This window comes from Bidens hawaiensis, unplaced genomic scaffold (assembly GCF_021521415.1).
Source record: "Bidens hawaiensis isolate Kalapana, Puna unplaced genomic scaffold, B.hawaiensis_p1.1 tig00000904_1, whole genome shotgun sequence".
Classification (NCBI taxonomy): Eukaryota; Viridiplantae; Streptophyta; class Magnoliopsida; order Asterales; family Asteraceae; genus Bidens; species Bidens hawaiensis.
In genome coordinates this window covers 2,395,619-2,417,461 of record NW_027491052.1, presented here as the reverse complement: position 1 = coordinate 2,417,461, position 21,843 = coordinate 2,395,619, and the positions used below count along the sequence as shown (strand labels likewise).

At 38.3% G+C, this 21,843-nt stretch overlaps 3 protein-coding genes across 3 annotated transcripts; 1 reads left to right on the top strand and 2 right to left on the bottom strand.

Annotated features, from left to right (window-relative positions):
* Window positions 1-6,114: 6,114 nt before the first annotated feature.
* Window positions 6,115-11,006, bottom strand: LOC143545860 (uncharacterized). Its single transcript, XM_077037665.1, has 8 exons — window positions 10,957-11,006; window positions 9,927-10,068; window positions 9,680-9,827; window positions 9,522-9,597; window positions 8,978-9,089; window positions 8,807-8,898; window positions 6,901-7,009; window positions 6,115-6,335 (listed from the first exon to the last, which is right to left on the bottom strand). The coding sequence occupies exons 1-8, from the start codon at window positions 10,987-10,989 to the stop codon at window positions 6,115-6,117; spliced, it is 933 nt and encodes a 310-aa protein (XP_076893780.1). The 5' UTR covers window positions 10,990-11,006.
* A 1,861-nt stretch (window positions 11,007-12,867) lies between these two features.
* On the top strand, window positions 12,868-15,106 carry LOC143545850 (cysteine proteinase COT44-like). Its single transcript, XM_077037661.1, has 5 exons — window positions 12,868-13,273; window positions 13,355-13,590; window positions 13,677-13,817; window positions 13,916-14,347; window positions 14,949-15,106. The coding sequence occupies exons 1-5, from the start codon at window positions 12,868-12,870 to the stop codon at window positions 15,042-15,044; spliced, it is 1,311 nt and encodes a 436-aa protein (XP_076893776.1). The 3' UTR covers window positions 15,045-15,106.
* A 178-nt stretch (window positions 15,107-15,284) lies between these two features.
* On the bottom strand, window positions 15,285-16,086 carry LOC143545840 (uncharacterized). The gene has a single exon (XM_077037653.1). The coding sequence runs from the start codon at window positions 16,084-16,086 to the stop codon at window positions 15,361-15,363; it is 726 nt and encodes a 241-aa protein (XP_076893768.1). The 3' UTR covers window positions 15,285-15,360.
* Between the last annotated feature and the right edge of the window lie 5,757 nt (window positions 16,087-21,843).

Sequence of the window (21,843 nt, the reverse complement as noted above, 5' to 3'; positions counted from 1 at the left end):
ACCTCTGTCGATCCTGTTCTTGACGCCGCAACTGAAGTGGTGGTTCTCTATGTTTTCATCATTTTTAAAGGTAATTGAAACATGTATCCTACTCGTCTAACATCAGTGAACATAAACCCTAACATTAATTAAATGAACGTTGAACGAATGGATCAATTGCAGAATTAGGGTTTCATAATCAATTTGGGTTTTATTGTTTCTGTATATAATAATCCATTTACAAACATTAACTAACTGACACCCTATCCCAGCTGGTTAGGGTGTGTGTGTTCAATCTCGTGAGCCAGCGCCCACGCAGGTTCGAGTCTCGGCTGGCCCAAATTTTTTGGGTATTTTTGTTCTTATTTGTTTTAATTGTTTTAAATGAATTATAAAATGTTATAATTAATATTTAATATCAAATAAGCAATATTTTATTCAAACCGACATCATAAGAGTTAAAAGTTTCGTGTCGACTAGTTTCGTTCCAAGTTTTCGTGTGTGTATATATATATATATCCTACTCGTCTAACATCAGTGAACATAAACCCTAACATTAATTAAATGAACGTTGAACGAATGGATCAATTGCAGAATTAGGGTTTCATAATAAATTTGGGTTTTATTGTTTCTGTATATAATAATCCATTTACAAACATTAACTAACTGACACCCTAGCCCAGCTGGTTAGGGTGTGTGTGTTTCAATCTCGTGAGCCAGCGCCCACGCAGGTTCGAGTCTCGACTGGCCCAAATTTTTTGGGTATTTTTGTTCTTATTTGTTTTAATGGTTTTAAATGAATTATAAAATGTTATAATTAATATTTAATATCAAATAAGCAATATTTTATTCAAACCGACGTCATAAGAGTTAAAAGTTTCGTGTCGACTAGTTTCGTTCCAAGTTTTCGTGTGTGTGTGTGTATCTTATTAATAATAATAAATCATCATTATTATTTTATTAAGAACCGACACTTATATTGACGTTTCTCGTTGTAAAAAACATCTTTATAAATTCGCTCATATTTATTAGGTATATTATATATATATACGTATATATATATATATACGTATGTATGTGTATATATATATCTATGTATGTGTATATATATATACGTATGTATATATATGTATGTATCTATATCTATATCTATATCTATATATATATATATATATATATATATATATATATATGTACATATATATATATGTGTATGTATATATATATATATATGTATATGTATATATGTATGTATTATTTTTAAAACAAAACTATAATAAACATATTAAACGTATTACAAGTGTTAATTATATTTTTACCATCGAAATTCGTTAAGACTTCCAAAATATAAATTTTATGGTAATTATATAATTAAGTGTTTATCATTATAGAACATTGCAACTCATATTTATTCAAACTGATTATTTGTAAGTTCAGTTATACGATAAACAATGATTTTTATAATTAAATGATAACAATAATTAGTAGAGATCAATCGTTCAATCTATAACATACCAATCATAATTGTAACTCAATCCGCATCGAAATCCTAAATTCGTTATACGTATTACATCATTTATAATTCGTTCATAATATTGTATTCTTTAATTAGGATTCTTGTCGATAATTCTCGAAGAGTGTGATTTCCACTTTCTTGACATATTTATTCCTGTTTGGCTTAATAGATCAGGTGAGTTTATCATTCCCTTATTTTACAATTTTCTAAATGTTTTGGGGACATATGCGTACGTATTAGTATTTCATACTATATATATATTCAAACAAATGCATACGTGTTATTGTGAAGTGATTTAATCAAACATACGTGCTACTTGCTTGCTTGTGTTACTATTCGATCAATCGCATATTGGAATTACTATTCAATCAATCGCATAGCGGTTGTTCCTGCTGGTGACCAATGCCCGATTCGCTTGGCAACGGTCTACATACTTGTTTGTGTTTTGATTATATTTACCGCACTTATCACGTTATGCTTATTTATTGTATTGTGTCAAAACTGGTGATATTCTCACTCAACTTTATGTTGACAAAACTCCATTTTCTACGCATATGCAGGTTGTTTATATTGAAGATCGAAGCTTGGACACGTATAAAAGACCTTAGGATATAACCAAGTTAGCCTATATTTGAGCTTATATTTGTCTATTTGAATTGTTTATTGTGTTCGGATATTTTGTTTATAATTGAAATAAAATAATTAATTAGATATCGTCACATTTATATTATGATAGTATCTTCGAGCTGTGAGCAATCGGATCACGCCCTGACTTTTCCGCCTTAGGTTGGGGTGTGACACAAACCGTTGAGGATATGCACGTGCATGTGTGTTAGACTTTGGAGGAAGTTGGGATGATCATTTACACTTGGCAGAATTCCCTTACAACAATGGTTACCATTCAAGTATTGGTATGCCGCCATTCGAAATGTTATTTGGTAGACATTGTAGAACTCCCGTGTGTTGGGGAGATATTTATTAGAAAGAGATTAGAAGTTTAGAAGTAGTCCAAGAAACCTCTACAAGGTTTGATCAGCTCAAAGCAATAATGAAATCCATGCAAGATCGTCAGAAATCCTATTCGGATAAGAGGCGACAGCCGATTGAGTTTAACGTTGGTGACAATGTGATGCTTAAAGTATCGCCCTGGAAGGGAATTATTCGGTTCAGAAAGAGGGGAAAGTTAAGTCCAACGTACATTAGACCGTTTAAGATCGTAGATCGTGTGGGTGAAGTGGTCTACAAGCTTGATTTACCCGATGAGTTAGAAGGATTTCACTCTACCTTTCATGTTTCTTACTTGAGAAAATGTTTAGCTGATGACACACCTCATGTGCCATTAGTAGACATCAAGGTTGATAAACAGTTAAACTATATTGAGCAGCCTATAGAGATAGTCGACCGCAAGGAGAAGCGGCTTCGTCATAGAATTATCCCCTTGGTGAAAGTGATATGGAAGCATCGCATTTACCCGAGTTAATTTAAGTAATAATTAGGTTTCAGGGATGAAACCTCTTTTAAGGAGGGTAAATCTGTGACATCCTACTTTTATGAATAAATAATAAAAGACCGTTATTTAATAAAGTGTGTGTTATTATTTAATCATGTTGAATATAATAAGTTGAGTGTGGTGGACTAAGGGATGGTGATGGGTCTTAAGGTCCATCGGCTTGGCGGTATATAAACACCCTTAAACCTTCTAGAACCCTAACTCTCTCATTTCCACACTGCCTCCATACACGCTCAAAAACACACACAAACATCCTTCAAATCTGGATCCAAATCCGAGCTAAAGGAGCGTACATTTCGTGTTCAAGAAACATCAAACAACAAGAAACACCTCTAGATCATGTTTTGAATCGGATCTGAGGCAAAACCGGATATTAGAAGGTATGTTTTAATTAAAAAGGTTCAAGTGTTTGAGGTCGGTTTGCCATGAAACTCAGTAGGGTAGCAAATCGGGCTGTATCATGCAAGAAAAACGTAAACTTTACAGTGAACGAGTTGGTGAGTGAGATTCGGAATGAACCGAGTAGGTTCGAACCGTAAAATAGACGAAAAAATGAAGTGGTTATGACCCAGAATACATTAAAATGGTGAAACGGGTCATAAGGAAGGGCCATGGCGGAAAATGGTTGAAGAAATGGTAAAATGAAGTAAAGGACAATCCGAATTGCAAATAAAGCATAATCGCATCGCATAGTAATGCGATGCGATTCATTTAAAGAAATGCTATGCGATTGGATTGCTCCATGCGATGCGATTGCTCCACGCGATTCGATTGGATTGCTCCACGCGTTGCGATTGGATTGATCCATGCGATGCGAGTGGATTGCTCCATGCGATGCGATTGGATTGCATCCATGAGATTGGTTTCATATGCGATCCAATTGGTTGTAAAACTCAACTTGACTCATTTTTTGATGAATTTTTAATAATGACTTATTAACGAAAATAACATTTTTCCAAGCTCGACGGCAGCCAGGGGCTCTGCCCCTTGGACCTTGCTAGGGGCTGCCGCTCCTAGAACCCCACTGCGAAGGGCGCTGCCACCGGACCCTCGTTCGTTAGGGACTCCACTAACCTAGAAGTATGATTTGGTTATGAGTAGTGAATTGATACTTATAATTGTTACACAGTAAGTCGTGCGCAACTGAAGAGAGGTGTGACAATAAACTCCAAGAAGAACAGGATTTAGGTGAGTTTCTAACCCTTTTTCTCTGTTATGTTTTTCAAGTCTGTGTGCATACTCCTATGTGTTTAGTAATACACTTACCTTAAGTGGTAAGTGTATGCTATAAGAATGTCTATGAATAATATATGAATGATGTTGAAGTGATGAATGAATGTAGAAAGGATTAGAAGTATACTAGTAAACGTATTTGAGCATATGTGTATCTATTGTATGGTTGTATGAATATTCAAGGCAAAAGGGAACCGGGCCCTAATAATATTCAAGGCAAGTGTATGGTTGTATGGTAATTCGAGGCAGAAGGGGACCAGGCCCTAATAATAGGAAAATGTATGTTTGTATAATTATCCGATGCAAAAGGGAACCGGCCCATAATAATATCAAACGCAGAAGGGAACCGAACCCTAATAATATCCAAGGCAGAAGGGAACCGGGTCCTAATAACACTCAAGGAAGTAGGGCGAAATGCACTTTAACACGTAGAGATAGTCATATATGAGTTAGTAAGTATTAAAACATGAAAGTATGAAAGTATGAAATATGGAAGTATGAAATATGGAAGTATGAAAGAATGTAAGTGTGAAAATTGTATCTTCGGATACGTATGTGTAAGTATGTGAATGTAATGTATGTTGCCTGATTAACTTAACCTCACTCAACGTAGCTGACTTTTAGTACGCACGCATGCAAATAGGTTGAAGCAGCTAGCTTGCGGGAGACACGTGGCATGGATTAAAGAGCCTGGCATCTATGAAGAAATGTCATGATGCTTCTATTTATGATGTTTATGGTAAAGACAATTTGAATGTTTGAGACAAAGATTACTGTTTTGTAATGTATTGTTCGAAGATTTTATATTCCGTGAAAAGTTTTAAATTACTCTGATATTTAGAACTGTGTTTATGAGTTAATCCAACATCCAATGTAAGGCACCGGGATCGGGGCTTTACGACTCAATACAATTAAACGATAAAGAATGATTAGTGAACTAAACCCAACAATCCTAAATTAAATTCAGTCTCAATCATCATCGTTATGACCTTTAAATTCTTAAATCCCAAGTTCCGATAAGTCCAAAAACAATATTCGATAAATCGTAATACAATTAACACTCAAATTAGTGATCAATTGATTCTCGAACATATTATAAACGTATTCAATCAGACATACAGCTCTGTCACCACTTGAATGAGCATGATTCTGGTTCTAGTCTTATGATATGAATATGTTTAGATTGATGTAATTACATTATGGATTTGAATGATTACGTTAAGGAACGAAGGATTACTTTAGTGTGTGTTGAGAGAGCAATTGGACAAAGTAACAGTATGTTTAATTTAAGATAATGAACTTCGTTAATTTATAAATAGCTTACAGGGTATATATAGGAGAGACGACTCATACGTTAGGCATGCCTAACGAATGAGCGTTCCATTCTCTATGCCATTCGTTATACAAACCATAACGAATGGCTTACATACGTTAACTCTCATGCATTAACTCATTCGTTAAACATCCTTAACGAATGAGAACAAAACACGCGTATCTCGTTCGTTATTATACATTAACGAATAAGACTTACATTAAAAGAACAAAATTAACCTATGCATTAATCGCTTCCCAAAATACATTAATACAGATACCGAGATGTAAACTGATACATTAACATTATCTAACTTCACCTATTTTGCAGTAGTAGATGATCCCCTGTTGTTGCTGCAGCCTACTCCTAAAGCAGTTAAGACGCTTTTCCGACGGGCGTTGGGTCTGCGGGAAGAACCCATTCTGTCGCGAATGGCCAACAATTTGTGTTCCCCACCCCCAGGAGATCAAGCATTGCCTCCACCGGCTTCTCCTCCTTCGAGCTTCGAGGACCCCTCAGCAGGTTAGTATTTAGTTTTGTCGTTATTTGCAATAGTCGAGAGTTTTACTGATGTATTTGTTCTTTTTCAGGTAAGAGACCCCACATCATGCGCTTATCTTCCCGCGGAGCGAAGGAGTCGTAAGGCGGAGGCGGGAAGACAGTTGCTTTCTTTAAGGGTGCTAAGAAAAGATCCTTGGAAGATGATGATGACGATGACGATGTGGTCATTTCTGATGTTCCATTTGGTTTGTCGCGTGCTTCCTCCACCACCGTTTGTTGACTTCCTAAAAGTCAACCAACTAAATATATAGCTCATTTGTTCCACATATTGGTTCAATTAACGAACTTTATTACTAACCCAACTATAATTTTTTGTAACAGCGTTTGGATCTACCTCCAATACCTGAGTGAGTCTTCTTGAGTTAAGCAGTTAATGCAGGAAAATATCAGATATCGATCAAGGACCGATATTTGAGATATCCATTATCGCGGTGAGATATCGGTGGGATATCAGTAATTTTAATATCATGCAAAATTTATATATATAACACTTTAAAACTAATAATTCAGTATACTCTCCTACTATTAACAAATTATCCTTTTCCAACTTACAAAACACTAACAATTGTAGCAAGTAGGAACTCATTAAGACTCAAAACACCAACATTAAACACTAAAAGTTGAAAATTTAGATTAAAAACCCTGACATCGGGAATATCAGTGATATATCGGTAAAATATCGGTCAATATCGCCGATGTTATCGGTACCAATATATTGACCAATATTTCACTTAGTTATTGAGACAAGGTGTCAGCCTATATTGTTCTAACGCTTCAAGTCTGACTCACTCAGAAACCCATCACTACAGAAAAACCCCCTTGAGTCTAGTTTTAAACATGAGACCACAAAATCCCAAACCTTAATCATCAACCCCATGTCATTGCACCAATACGTCAACTGTAACAATAATTAACCTTATAAATATAGACATCATGTTGTCTATATCACCAAAATTGGGTTCAAACCTCTCACGTTATTTCAACTCAAAACCAACTCCTTTGTAACTTCAAAAAAAAAACAAAAAGAGTTCAACTAAGTTACACTAGAACGGATTTTTCAAACAAGCTTAGAACATGTAATCGTCGAAAAACGATGACACATAACAAAAAAGAAAAGAAGCAGAGAGATTTTATTTCAACCAAAATGAAGAAGTTGCAAGAACAAGAAAACCTATATATAGGCATAACATATGCGGCGCATGTGTGATGCGCTAATCTTCACATCCCACCTCAAGTTGGAGGTTGAGAAAACCCAACTTACACAAGTGAAAATGAGATGCTAGTAACCTCTTAATAAAATATCAGCAAGCTAATAGATTAGCGCATAACATATGCGCTGCAAATGTTATACGCTAATCTTCACATAACCATTGTTAATCAAATAGATCAAGCAGTTTACAAATTTTCACTTTTATCAATTTTAAATTTTAAATGCATCAACAACCCTTAAAAACGTTTTCATAAATCCAGTATGCCATTGCCTTCATTTTGATTTAAATACGTTTCAATGATAAGCATGATTAGTAACAAGTAGCTCAAGTTCAACAAAAATTGTGCTGACATTCATCTTATAGACCAATTCTTTCAGTTTCGGTTTTTTGGGTTTTGAAATTTGGCCAAATTGACACTTGAACCACTTCAGAGTGTAGAAAAGTTAACTTGATAACATATACATTTATATCAGAAATCATTGAAAAGGGAAAAGCAAAAAGAAAATGTGTTTGTTCTTACAAATGTATCTTTACATCATATAAACGAATTTAAACTATTAACGACACTTTTCTTCCACCCGACCTCAACCCACATACAAGTTGAAAACTACAAGGGTTTTTATACATGTAATGTGACAAGTCGGGTTAGTGATTAGGAGATTAGATATACCTCCTCATCTAAAACAAAAAAGTGTGTATTACAACTAATACAACATACCAATCCTGCTTGTTATTGTGTTGGAAAACACGTATTAGCATATCTAACTCCTCTTCAGGAAATCCTTTAATGAGAATGGTGATAGTACATCCTGCATTAAAATATGTACTAAGAGATTAGGAGGCAATTATTATACTTAAATGCTTTAAAGTACCCACATGGAATTACTATTATTAATTTTAAATTTAAATTAACATGCCATATTACCGGTGGCTCTGCACAGGTCGCCTTTGGGCTCAAATTGAAACAAAAACCAAAAATTCTGTTTTTGGGTTTTTGAAAACCATTTAGATTAATGGGTTTGGATGGATTTCATATTTTTGGTTTTACCATTTGGGCTTAAAAATTTAGGGGTGAAATATGAAGGCCCAAAATAATGAACTTAGGCCTAAATTTTCTTTAATTAATTAATGATTTAAACGGTTATTACACATCTAGACCTAAAATTTTAGGCTACGCCATTTATTGATTTCTTATATATTACATAAAATTAATTTTCTTTTGCAGCTCGGTTCGGTTTTTGGTTGCATAACCAAACCGAAAAATTAGTTTTAAGAAAAAATATAAAACCAAACCCTCAGTTTTTATTGGCTTCGGTTACGGTTCGGTTATTTTGATTTAATGCACACAGCTAAGTCATACTGCAAAACAAACCAATAATGATGAATACCTTATATATCTTTCTTATTAGTTATCATTGTTGAACAAGCATTCGAAGGGTTCAAAAATGAACCAAAACAAAGCAAAAAGTTTCAATTTTTTTTACCTTTCCAAGTTCTTCACTCAAGAATTGTCTAACCACAGTTGCTTGCTGCACTATCCTCTCTAGTTCTAAATAACTTGGCATCTTTGCATGTGCTGAAAGTGACATAAATCACACAAGAAATAAAAAATAAAAGACATAAAAGTATAAGCAGAGATCATAAAATATACACACCAAGAATTGCTTTGTTCAACTTATCTACAACATGTTGTCGGTACTCCAAGCTAAGTAGATGAAACACAGGTGATTTTTCTGGTTCCTCATAAGCTAGCAAGGCCATAAAATCCTGTATAGCATTAAGTCATTTATTAACCAAACTCATAAAAAATTAATATCAATAAAACTTGAACAAATAGCACGTTTCATTCTTTATACTAAGTAAATAACAGAAATCATCCTTTATGTTCACATTTTGTTGCAGTTTACATCCTTTCCACTAACAGACGTTAGATCTGTCGGTTAAATCCAGTCATGTACACTATCCATGAGGGTATTATGGTCATTTTTAAGTTGGTAAAATGACCAAGATACCCTCATGTGCAGTGCATACGACTGGATTTAACAATCAGATCTAACGCCCATTAGTGGAAAGGACGTAAACTTTGACAAAATTGAACATAAAGTATGATTTATGTTATTTACTTAGTATATAGAACGAAACGCGCAATTTGTTAATAAAAATATAAACCCGACTTTCTTCCATGAAAAGAGAACGTACCTCGAGCTTTTCAATATATTTTTGAACTTTCCCAAAAGGGGTCAACTTGTCTTTACCAAATTCAATAGCTTCTGTGCTGCCATGAATTATGTAAACTTAGTAAAATAATTACATAAAAGGTTGTAAACTAAACAATATTATTGTTAATTTGTTCTCACTATTTCTTTGAGCAGATAAGCTCAACAAAATGAAGACTCAATAGATCAAAATGCAAGTCCTTATTATTTTCAAGAAGGTCGGGTGACATCTGTTCTGTCAAATGAATAGCTTCCAATGCTTTACCCTTTAACGCATAGTTTAAAATTCCTGAAATGTTATGTTAAAAAATGTCTCAAAAACATCATCATATACAGAACTCTTTGCAATTTTATTTTGATTCAAGATTCAAGAATAATAAAACCATACGCTTTCTTTTCTCCAGGTCCTCGAGCTGAGCAGCGGACACTTTTAGTCCGGTAGTAGCAACAAGTGATTCCAGTGTGTCTTTATAGCAACCATGTATGAGATATGTTAAGATAATATTGTGACTATCTTTGTCATTAATTTTCTGCCAATTTCATTAGTGAAAGTTAAGAAAATAAGAAATAAAAAAATGAAACTTTTCAAGTAAGAAGTACATAAAGAATATCATACACACAAAAATAAACTTTTTAACATTAAGATAACCATAAAAGTATCTTGTTTTCCAAAATTGAAGTTAACAGTATGAAACTTTTCAAGTAAGAAGTACATAAAGAATATCAACCTATCACCAAATTTCCAGTATATTTTTGAGAGATTATACTTGCGTGTTAGGATCAAATACAAGCAACTCTTAACATGAGAAAAGTAAGAATCATATAGCGACAACCTACCTATACGCTACACAGCTATAGCGATGAAATAACGGGCTCTATTTGATGTTTAGCGATAAGGTATTAGAATTTTTTTTTTTAAAATAGGGGTTTCATTCACAAAATTGAGTTTTTACAGTGGAGCTGGTTGAGAGAGATTGGTCCTGCTTAATAGATTATAATGCGTAAAAATTCAGTTTCTGATTTTTTATTTTTTTTTTTTGAAAAAAGAAAAAACATAATTATCAATGTATCACGTTATTGAGGTGCTATACATCAGGTAGTGGGAAAGTACCGCTTCGCTATGATGCGCGCTATACCAAGCGCTATCCTCGCTATTAACAACAATGATAAAAAAAAACGAGAGTAATTATTATTACTTAGCCTATTTCTTGTGGTGTAATTACTCTAGTTCAAAACTCTAGTTATTTGTAATTTCATTGGTACAGGATGGTATTCGGTTAGTGGATTATGCAAACGTCACTAATTTATGAACCCTAGAACACAAAAAACAATCATTGGCTAAAATGAATCGCAAATAGTTGAAAGATGCATCGTTGACTAGCAATTGATTGATTGTTGATATTTAAAATGAAACTTACGATTTGGTCGTACTGCTTTGGATCGACATCCATTGTTGAAGGAACGCCTTTGTTTCTGTTTGGAAGAATATTATTATGGATAGAGTGAATAATAATAATCGTAATCGTTGGATCTGAGGCATAGACTTACAATTTTTCTACATTCCTTTTCGAATTGGTCCAAACTCCAAATGGTTGCTTCTTAAATGAATCATCATGGTTGTCGTTAATTATTTGATTATGTTTTGTTTTGGATAAAATAGCGCATATAAAATTTCGTTGAACTCAATTATTGTACACATATATAGTTAGTTATGTTTGCTTAACGGGTGTTCGTTAGTTAACGGGCCTAGCCCGACACTAACTTGAACATTCTAACACGACATGAAAACTTGATGCAGAACAAAGATTAGTAATCCCGGTTGTGGTTGAGAGATTCGACGAGGTCGTTCTCGGTTAAGTCGGTTAAAGATCTTCTAGTTCTAAGGAGGGATTACTCTAATAGTTTTGTAATGGAGTGGAGCAAATGGGTGCTAATAAAGTGTCAAATTCATGTTTGGAGGGCGGAGATGGATAAACTTCCTATCCAAGAGGCGTTACGAGGAAGAAATGTTCATGTTCCTTTTCGGTTATGTGGCCTTTGTGACTCAAAGATTGAAACTGCGGATCACATTTTCATTGGTTGTGATGTGGCTTCGGCGGTTTGGGGGTTCGTGAGTTCGTGGTGTAAAACTCCTCTGGTGTTTGCCTTCTCGATTAAAGATTTGTTAAAGGCACACCATAACTCGGGTTTAGGGGGTTTGGAAAAGAATGTTTTTTTACAGAATTATGAGCATCACCTGTTGGAGTATTTGGAAAGCTAGGAACGAGAGGTTGTTTGAAGGCAAAAGTATAAAGGTTGAAGACATAATTGGAGAAATTAAGTCTCTAAGCTTTTTATGGTTTAAACATAGATCTAATTGTAAACCGATAAATTGGTCTAAGTGGTGTTCTTTCAAGTTTAAGCAGTTGCTTGTTTTTTTGGGCTCCTCTCCGGCTTGTGGAGATGGGTGTGCTTCTTTTTGTTGGTTTGTTAATAATAGTTAACAATTTGAAAAAAAAAACAAAGATGAGTAAAACCCATAATTTAGGATAAGTGGTCTTTTGTTTCTTAGATGGCTGACTTATGGAACCCATTAATTCTACTTCTATATCTATACATTTTTCAACCATAAGACTTTAACCCCAACTAGAGATGTATAGAAGTCGATTTTGAAAGAATCGATTATCATTCAAAATCGTCCAATGGAACGGATTTGTATGGTTTTAAGCCGGCTCGGGTTTCTAACCAATTTCAACTATATGGTTTGGATTGAATCTGGTTTTCTAATTGACTATTGGGCTGGTTTTTTGTACACCTTTATCCTCACTAGAGGTGCACAAACCAATTCCAAACTTAAACCGGTTTGGTTCACTAACAAAAAATCAAAACTAGCTTGTGATCAGTTTTGGTTTGTGCTGAAATCGCTTTATGATCGGTTTTTGACAGCTCTGGCCGGTTTTCGGTTCAGTGGAAACAATTACAAACCGGTTTCTATAATAGTAGTTCCAAACGTGTTCGATTTTGCTTTGAGTTAAAACCGTTATATGATTGGTTTTTGACAGTTTTGTCAGTTTTTTAAGATAATTACAAACCGGTTTCTTTAAAATACGGTTCCAAACCAGGCCAGTTTCAGTTCAAATCATAGTTTCGTTTTACTCGGTTAACCGGTAAGTGTTGGTTCCCCTCAAGCACTTACTAGAAGTGATTTGGTAGGTGGATGATCCGGGATAGAGTGATGGAACATATCCATGATTTCATTCCATTATTTTTAAACCATACCAAATTACACTACCAAAAACTCTAGTTACCACGTGTACTTTGACTTTAACCATAAACCACACACCCCAACCATGCGTCCGCCACAGCGGATTCCACTCATCTTCATCGTCTTCATCTTATCACCTCTAACCACCATCTCAACCTCTGATCTCTTCCAACAGTGGTGCCACCACCACAACAAATCATACCCAACACAGGAACAACAGTTACACAGATTCAACGTCTTCCAGGACAACTACGCTTACATTCTCCGTCACAACGCCCGTTCAAACTCTTCCTACACGCTTGATCTCAATGCCTTTGCGGATCTCACTCACCATGAGTTCAAACTTGCTCGGTTACGCGGCCTGTCGGTGTCTAATCCGATCAGACTCAACCGTGGTGGCTCGGTTATTCAATCGTCTACGGAGATACCTAAATCGCTCGATTGGCGAGAGAAAGGAGCTGTTACTACGGTCAAAGATCAAGGAAGTTGTGGTATATACTATATATGTTGTTCATATCATGACTGATTTTAATTGATGTTTTTATTGATAATTAGTTATGTTTGTTGGATAGGTGCATGCTGGACATTTTCGGCTACTGGAGCGATGGAGGGGATTAATCAAATAGTAACCGGATCGCTTATCAGTCTTTCGGAGCAGGAGTTGGTTGATTGCGATAGAAGCTTTAACAGTGGATGTGATGGTGGACTTATGGATTATGCGTATGAGTTTGTGATTAAGAATAAAGGGATTGATACCGAAGAGGATTATCCATATCAAGGCCGAGCAACTAGTTGCAATAAAAACAAAGTAATGATCGATGTTATCGTTGATTCGTACATCATTTCCACCTTTATGTAACTCAAATTGGTTAATTAATGTTGATTAAACTGTAGATGAAAACGCATGTGGTCACCATTGATGGTTACACTGATGTCCCTGAAAATAATGAAGCTCAACTACTTCAAGCGGTTGCAATTCAGCCTGTGAGTGTAGGTATATGCGGCAGTGAGCGAGCTTTTCAGTTATACTCGAAGGTTAGTGCTCATGAATCATAATAATTTTAATAGCTGTCTTAAAAGAAATAGAAATGAAGTATGAAGTTATTGATTTACTGAGTTCATATTATAATTAGGGAATATTCACTGGGCCATGTTCGACTGCTTTAGATCATGCGGTTTTAATAGTTGGATACGGTTCCAAAGATGGGGTTGATTACTGGATAATAAAGAACTCATGGGGAACGTCATGGGGAATGGACGGGTACATGTACATGCAACGGAACATTGGCGATTCAAATGGGCTATGTGGGATTAACATGTTAGCTTCTTACCCAATAAAAACCAGCCCTAATCCACCACCATCACCTACTCCAAAACCAGTCAAATGCAATTTGTTTTCGTGGTGTGGTGAAGGTGAAACGTGTTGTTGTGCTACAAAAGTTCTTGGGATTTGCTTGAAATGGATGTGTTGTGAGTTGAACGCCTCTATTTGTTGCAAGGATCAGCGACACTGTTGCCCGTCTGATTATCCTATCTGTGATTCTCAAAGGAACTTGTGCCTTAAGGTTAGTTCATTGATATTTGTATGGTTAATTTGCTCGAGTATTATGTGTGAACTGCCACTGTTGTCAGTAGTTACTATAGAAGTGACAGCATAGGCGGGTTGGGTTACCTGCTAGGATTATGAAGTACATGCTGAAACGGATCGGGTTGGGTTTGGTTGACCCACTTACACCTTTTCTTTCTTTCTTTTTCCAAGCTTTTGCAATGAATGAGTTAAGCTAGTATCACACCCACATGCGTTGTGGTGTGCTAAACTTCAAAACTTAATCAACTAAAGTTACAAACATAAAACCTTGAACGCCGGTACGGGTATTGATGTTATTAAACAAATAGCGACACTGTTTCTATAATACCGACACAAGTACCGATGTTGTTCAGTCAGTACCGGTTCGGTTCGTCAAGGTACTAACATGATACCGACACTCGGTATAATCAACACGTTTTAACCCAACCCCAGTTAGCAAAAAGAGATTTATTCGACCCATTTGATCTTATATTGAGATAAAGCACAACTCAATAAACAAGTCAAGTTAGACGCTTTGTATCAAGTATGTCATATGTCATGTTCTTGGTTTCTAACACTCCATATGAACATGTTTGCAGCAAACAGGCAATGGCACTCTAGCAATACAGCCCAAGAGGAACAGCAATTTTGGTAGATCTGGTGGTCAGAGCTCCCTCACTCAACAATACTTTTGAAGGTCATATATTAGTTCTTTAATATGTTTCATTCATTAGCATATTCATAAACCATTGGTAGTTATTTAACTACATATTTATTAAAGCATATGATATGAGAGTGTAGCTCAGAATCATCTTAAGCTTATCACTGTTGTAGAACCAATATATGAAGTATGTATGGATGGTATTTTGTTTTTGTTGCCAAACATATTGTAGTAGATAATTTCACTACCAAGTATTAGAATCTTATCTTTACAAATAAAAACCAAAACTGAAAACAACAAATAAATACTAATTTGGTAACTATAAGAATCACAAACTTTTAAATTCATGTTCAAGCAGAAGAAGATGGAAACACATCTTTAACTGCAGAAGCAGCAGACAAGTAATTCAAAGTATTCTTCAACGTCTCTTTCTCCCTCTTCAACCTCACCATCGTGTCCTCCAACTCAAGCAGCGCCTGCTGCTCCCTCGGAGCGCCTTCAAACGTACTCCCAACGAAGAACGAAAACGGCGTGGGAAACAAGTTCCTTCGCAAATCCCCAGCCTCCTTCTCCGGCTTCCCATTCAACCGATTCGACAACCGAATCACATCCTTCATATGACTCTCCACTTCACTCGCAAGCCCTTCCAAATCCTCGTCCCCGTTCCCAGACGGGCGGTCCTCGAGCCACACCACTTCCGCAACCAAATACGGCTTCGTTCGAACAACTTTGGTAACCCGAAACCGCTCCTGCCCTTTACAAATTATAAAGAAGCGGTCGTCGACGAGGCGCTCGTGCTTAACGACCTCGCCCACGCACCCGACATCGGCTGTACCGGTCGTGGCATCGGTGTAGATTACGCCAAAACGGAGGTCGGTTTGGAGGAGAGTGTGCATCATAATCCGGTAACGGTACTCGAAGATCTGTAACGGGAGGATTGCACCGGGGAATAAGACAAGTGGAAGCGGAAACAAGGGGAGCTCCACAACGTCTTTCGAATGCGAGTTTTCGGGTTTGTCGGAGGAACAGCGGACGGTGTATGTCAGTTTCCGATGACGGTGGTGGTGGTGGGTCATTGAATTGAAATGAATATTATTAATATTGTGTGGTTTTGGGGGAAATAAGGTAGGGTTTTTGGGGTGATTGAGGTAAGAGGAAGGAGGAGGAAGGAGTTGAGGGAAGGCCATTCTTATTATTATTATTATTGATATTAATGTTATTGACTATTGTTGTTGTGTGGTTTTGGGGGGAATAGGGAGAGTGAGCATTGGGAGGAAGAGGTGAAGGAGAAGGAGAAGGAGATGGAGTTTGTTTCTCTCTCTAGAAAGTGTTAGAGAGAGAAAGGTAAAGCTTCTGGTGGAATCGGAGAGACCATATGATGTGGATAAGAGTTTTTGTTTCCGATTTTTTGTATTGTCTTAAGTGGTTATCAATTTCACACGTGGAATTGTTTTTTAGAGAAATGGAATGAGCAATTATTGTGTTTATTCTATCTTGTTTTTGACTTGTTAATGTAAGGTAGTTTAGTTTAGTTTAGTTTATTTTAGTTTATTGTGGTTTGTGTTACAAAGTTTATCTTTGCCTACTTTAGGGAAGAAGTCGAAGATCATCTTGTTATCCTTAGATTAACTTTTAGTACTTGCTTGTTGACACTTCCACTTGGCATCGTCATATCTCTAAGGCCGGCTTTCGTCCCTGTTTGACTGGTGGGTCTTGCAATTAAGCTTCCTCCTGGATTTGTACCGAGGGCTAATCTCCGTTAAACTAAGAAAACCTTTGCACACATTTGTTACCATTTAAGAGTCCCTTAGTCAACAAAAATAAATTCATATGGATTGAAACTTGGTACAACCAAAGGTTATCATTCCTTTTGATTCCACAATCAAAATATTATTCTAAAAGGCTAAGAGCCTACAAGAAGATCACGAAAATAAGAAACTATACCAAGAATTATGTAATCAAAATCTAAAATCAACCTCAAGAAATAGAATAAGTACAGATGAATTTACAAAAGGAATTGTATACCAACAAGTAAACGCTTAGTATTAGAGTTTCTTTTCATAAAGCATTGAAAAAGGCTATGAACTTGCATAACGTGTTGATTATTTCAACTAGAAAAAAAGGAAACTGATAATGGTAAACCTATTCAAAAGGCGATTGGGCCTGGGCCAATTATGAAATATGGGTCAAGTGGACAAACTGGACCAGTAAGCACCGGGTTGAAGTTAATTCAGGTGGAGCCCCATGAGGGAGGTTGAAGAATCCATGGGCTTCAATACCCACGTTGCCACCATGAGTCCCCACTCCTTTTTAGTTTTCATGTTACTGCATTTTGTTTAAGATTTGGCTAGTTGTTCTTTATGCTTTTTAAGTAGTACTTTGTTTGTTTGGTTTTTCCTAGAATTAGAACTTGGGTAGGGTTTTGCTTTCTATATGTACTGTCTTTTTTATTCAATGAAGGTGGTGAATTTTATGTTAACTTTTCTTTGGTTTTTCTCTCGTGAATAACCAGTAAGCCTTTTTCCATTGCTAGCACAAATTGGCTTCTTTGTGTGGTGTTCTTTGGATTCGATTTTAAAACTAAGGTGGTGATTCTGTATCCTTAGAGTTAAATCGAGTAGCCCTAACGAGTTCTCGTGTGGTGTTTCTGTATCACGGTGTTCGTTAGTCTCTCCGATTTTCTTTCATGTTCAAATTTCCTATCCGTTACCAGTTTGATGTTGTCGAAGCACGAGATGAATCTGACCTGATCCATGACGATGTTTCCACGGATTTCGAGATGAACGAACCACGTCTTGATCTTCTTCTCCGGCTGGTTGGGATCTGCAATGACTTTTTGGGGGTGTAGAGGTGACCGCTAAGAAATCTCCAGGATCTCTTGTTCACAGACACAAAAATATGGTGGTGGCTCTTATTGAGAATAACCCACCCCTAATAAGGAGGTGGAGACCTCCTTATATAGGGAGCCTCATGGCCACCATCATGGTACCCTAATGGGCCTAGCCCAGTTAGGGTTACCTCCACAAAACCCCCTCAGCCCAATAACATTGTATTAGTCCATATAATAAAATAAGCCAAACATAATAAATTTAGGGTCGTAAAACCAGGTTTAGTACCATACCCCTACAAGCCCCCCCAAGTCCAGCGTTGCTCCTGGGCGCGCAAGCGTTTAGGTGGAGCGCTGGACTTTATGAGGTGTGTTAGGGCGTGAGGCGGTTTTTTCCCTTTTCTTCGGCCTTATCTTTATTGTCTTTGAGTTTTAGGAGGTTTTCTTCATGATGGTGACGTGTTGTGGTTTTTATGATAATGATGGTGCACTAGCATGAATAAGATATAGCACGCCAAATAATAAAAGCCTGCGCGCGAGGCGACTTACGAGCTATGAGAATAATAAAGCTTGCGCGCGAGGCGACTTACGAGCTATAAGAATAATAAAGCTTGCGCGCGTGAGGCGACTTACGAGCTGTAAAAATAATGAAGCCTGCGCGCGAGGCGACTTATGGATCTATGAGAATAATGAAGCCTGCGCACGTGGCGTCTTACGAGCTATAAGAATAATAAAAGCTTGCACGCGAGGCGTCTTACGAGCTATAAGAATAATAAAAGCTTGCGCGCAAGGCGTCTTACGAGCTATATGAATAATAAAGCTTGCGCGCGTGAGGCGTCTTACGAGCTGTAAAAATAATGAAGCCTGCGCGCGAGGCGACTTACGGATCTATGAGAATAATGAAGCCTGCGCGCGTGGCGTCTTACGAGCTGTAAGAATAATAAAAGCTTGCGCGCGAGGCGTCTTACGAGCTATAAGAATAATAAAAGCTTGCGCGCGAGGCGTCTTACGAGCTATATGAATAATAAAGCTTGCGCGCGTGAGGCGACTTACGAGCTGTAAAAATAATGAAGCCTGCGCGCGAGGCGACTTACGGATCTATGAGAATAATGAAGCATGCGCGCGTGGCGTCTTACGAGTTATAAGAATAATAAAAGCTTGCGCGCGAGGCGTTTTACGAGCTATAAGAATAATAAAAGCTTGCGCGCGAGGCGACTTACGAGCTATAAAATGATGATAATGACTGGCCCACAAGGGCCTCCTCCGCGCAGAATGAATATCCCGGCCTGTTTTCAAAATAATAATGGAGGCACAAATGGCCAGATAATAATAATGATGTCATAGGTGTTTGTGCGGCTCGTAGCCGAACCTGCAAAAACATGTCAACTAAAAGTGGATGTATTGCATGGTTCCCATACTCGGGCAAATTATGAGGTGTGCCCAACCTTTAAGCTTGGCGCGTGGCCTATGGGTTTATGAGGATTCCCAACCTTTAAGTTTGGCGCGTAGCCATATGGGATATTATGAGGATTCCCAACCTTTAAGTATGGCGCGTAGCCATATGGGATATTATGAGGATTCCCAACCTTTAAGTATGGCGCGTAGCCATATGGGATATTATGAGGATTCCCAACCTTTAAGTTTGGCGCGTAGCCATATGGGATATTATGAGGATTCCCAACCTTTAAGTATGGCGCGTAGCCATATGGGATATTATGAGGATTCCCAACCTTTAAGTATGGCGCGTAGCCATATGGGATATTATGAGGATTCCCAACCTTTAAGTATGGCGCGTAGCCATATGGGATATTATGACGATTCCCAACCTTTAAGTATGGCGCGTAGCCATATGAGTACAATTATGGTTGTTCTTATCCTGATTTGGATTAGACTGTTCATTTGTTATGTCGCTTACGCGCGGCCTGCGCAATGTCTCCTTTATTCTCACGCGCAGATGTGGTGCGTGAGCGTGCATGATGCGTGAGCATCTAATATGCATGAGCGTACGTGAAGCCCAATAACATATGTGATGCGTGAGCATATGAGATGCGTGAGCATATGAGATGCGTGAGCATGTGATATGCGTGAGCATACCTGATGCGTGAGCATACGTGATGCGTGAGCATATGTGGTATGCGTGAGCATACGTGATACACGTGAGCATGCGTGATGCGTGAGCATGTGATATGCGCCACGAGCATAGGTTTTGGCTGTCTTCATGAGCATGTGATATGCGTGAGCTGTGGCGTAGAGTAATCGCCGGGAGCGCGCATGCGACCCGCTGTGGCGTAGAGTGATCGCCGGGAGCGCGCATGCGACCCGCTGTGACGTAGAGTGATCGCCGGGAGCGCGCATGCAATTCGCTGTGGCGTAGAGTGATCGCCGACCCGCTGTGGCGTAGAGTGATCGCCGGGGGCGCGCATGCGACCCGCTGTGGCGTAGAGTGATCGCCGGGGGCGCGCATGCGACCCGCTGTGGCGTAGAGTGATCGCCGGGGGCGCGCATGCGACCCGCTGTGGCGTAGAGTGATCGCCGGGGGCGCGCATGCGACCCGCTGTGGCGTAGAGTGATCGCCGGGGGCGCGCATGCGGCCCGCTGTGGCGTGTAGTGATCGCCGGGGGCGCGCATGCGGCCCGCTGTGGCGTGTAGTGATCGCCGGGGGCGCGCATGCGGCCCGCTGTGGCGTGTAGTGATCGCCGGGAGCGCGCATGCGGCCCGCTGTGGCGTGTAGTGATCGCCGGGAGCGCGCATGCGACCCGCTGTGGCGTAGAGTGATCGCCGGGGGCGCGCATGCGACCCGCTGTGGCGTAGAGTGATCGCCGGGAGCGCGTATGCGGAATCCGAAGTTGATCCACAGGGAGCGATTTTGATCCGCGGAGGCGCGCACGATCTAGAGATTTTGAATATCCACATCAGGTAGGTTTTATGTAAAACCAACAGATCTAATAGGATTTATAGATCTATGAATATGAAGTGTGACTGTTGCTCAAACGAACCTAGATCTGAAAAAATCATAACTAGATTTGGCATATTTCACTTAGAAAAAACACAGATCTAAGGGTTTTCCCCAAAAGTTCGGTGGTATTTCTTCCTGTGTATTTCCAGATCTGGAAGTATTTTTTAGATCTACGGATTTTTGGATTTTACATAGAACATATCTGAAAGAAGAAACCGTAGACCCGAGATATTGATGAACAGATCGGAGGGCCGAGACGAGAAGCGAAGCGTGGTTCATTGCCGTCCCACGGATGGCGCCAATGTCGAAGCACGAGATGAATCTGACCTGATCCATGACGATGTTTCCACGGATTTCGAGATGAACGAACCACGTCTTGATCTTCTTCTCCGGCTGGTTGGGATCTGCAATGACTTTTTGGGGGTGTGTAGGTGACCGCTAAGAAATCTCCAGGATCTCTTGTTCACAGACACAAAAATATGGTGGTGGCTCTTATTGAGAATAACCCACCCCTAATAAGGAGGTGGAGACCTCCTTATATAGGGAGCCTCATGGCCACCATCATGGTACCCTAATGGGCCTAGCCCAGTTAGGGTTACCTCCACAAAACCCCCTCAGCCCAATAACATTGTATTAGTCCATATAATAAAATAAGCCAAACATAATAAATTTAGGGTCGTAAAACCGGGTTTAGTACCATACCCCTACAGATGTCTATCAGAAACATTCATTCTCCCTCTTAAACAAGCAGTTACAAAAGGAAATCAAGTGCAAATTGCAACTCATTTTGAGTTACTTCAACCGGAGTTGAAATTGTGTGTTGAATTATTTAGCCATGATACAAAATTTAGTGCTGAAAGAGAGTAAGTAGTTGACAGTGAATTAAATGCCTCTATTTTTTTTAAGAACGACATGTCTCTCAAGAGTTGATTTTAGAGCATTTAATATTCTTCGTCATATATTTTCTCCATCAGCGTACCAATTACCAAATAGCTAATCGGTTCTTTGTGTGTTGGATCCGGTTTCCCCCAGTGGATAATGTCCTAAAAC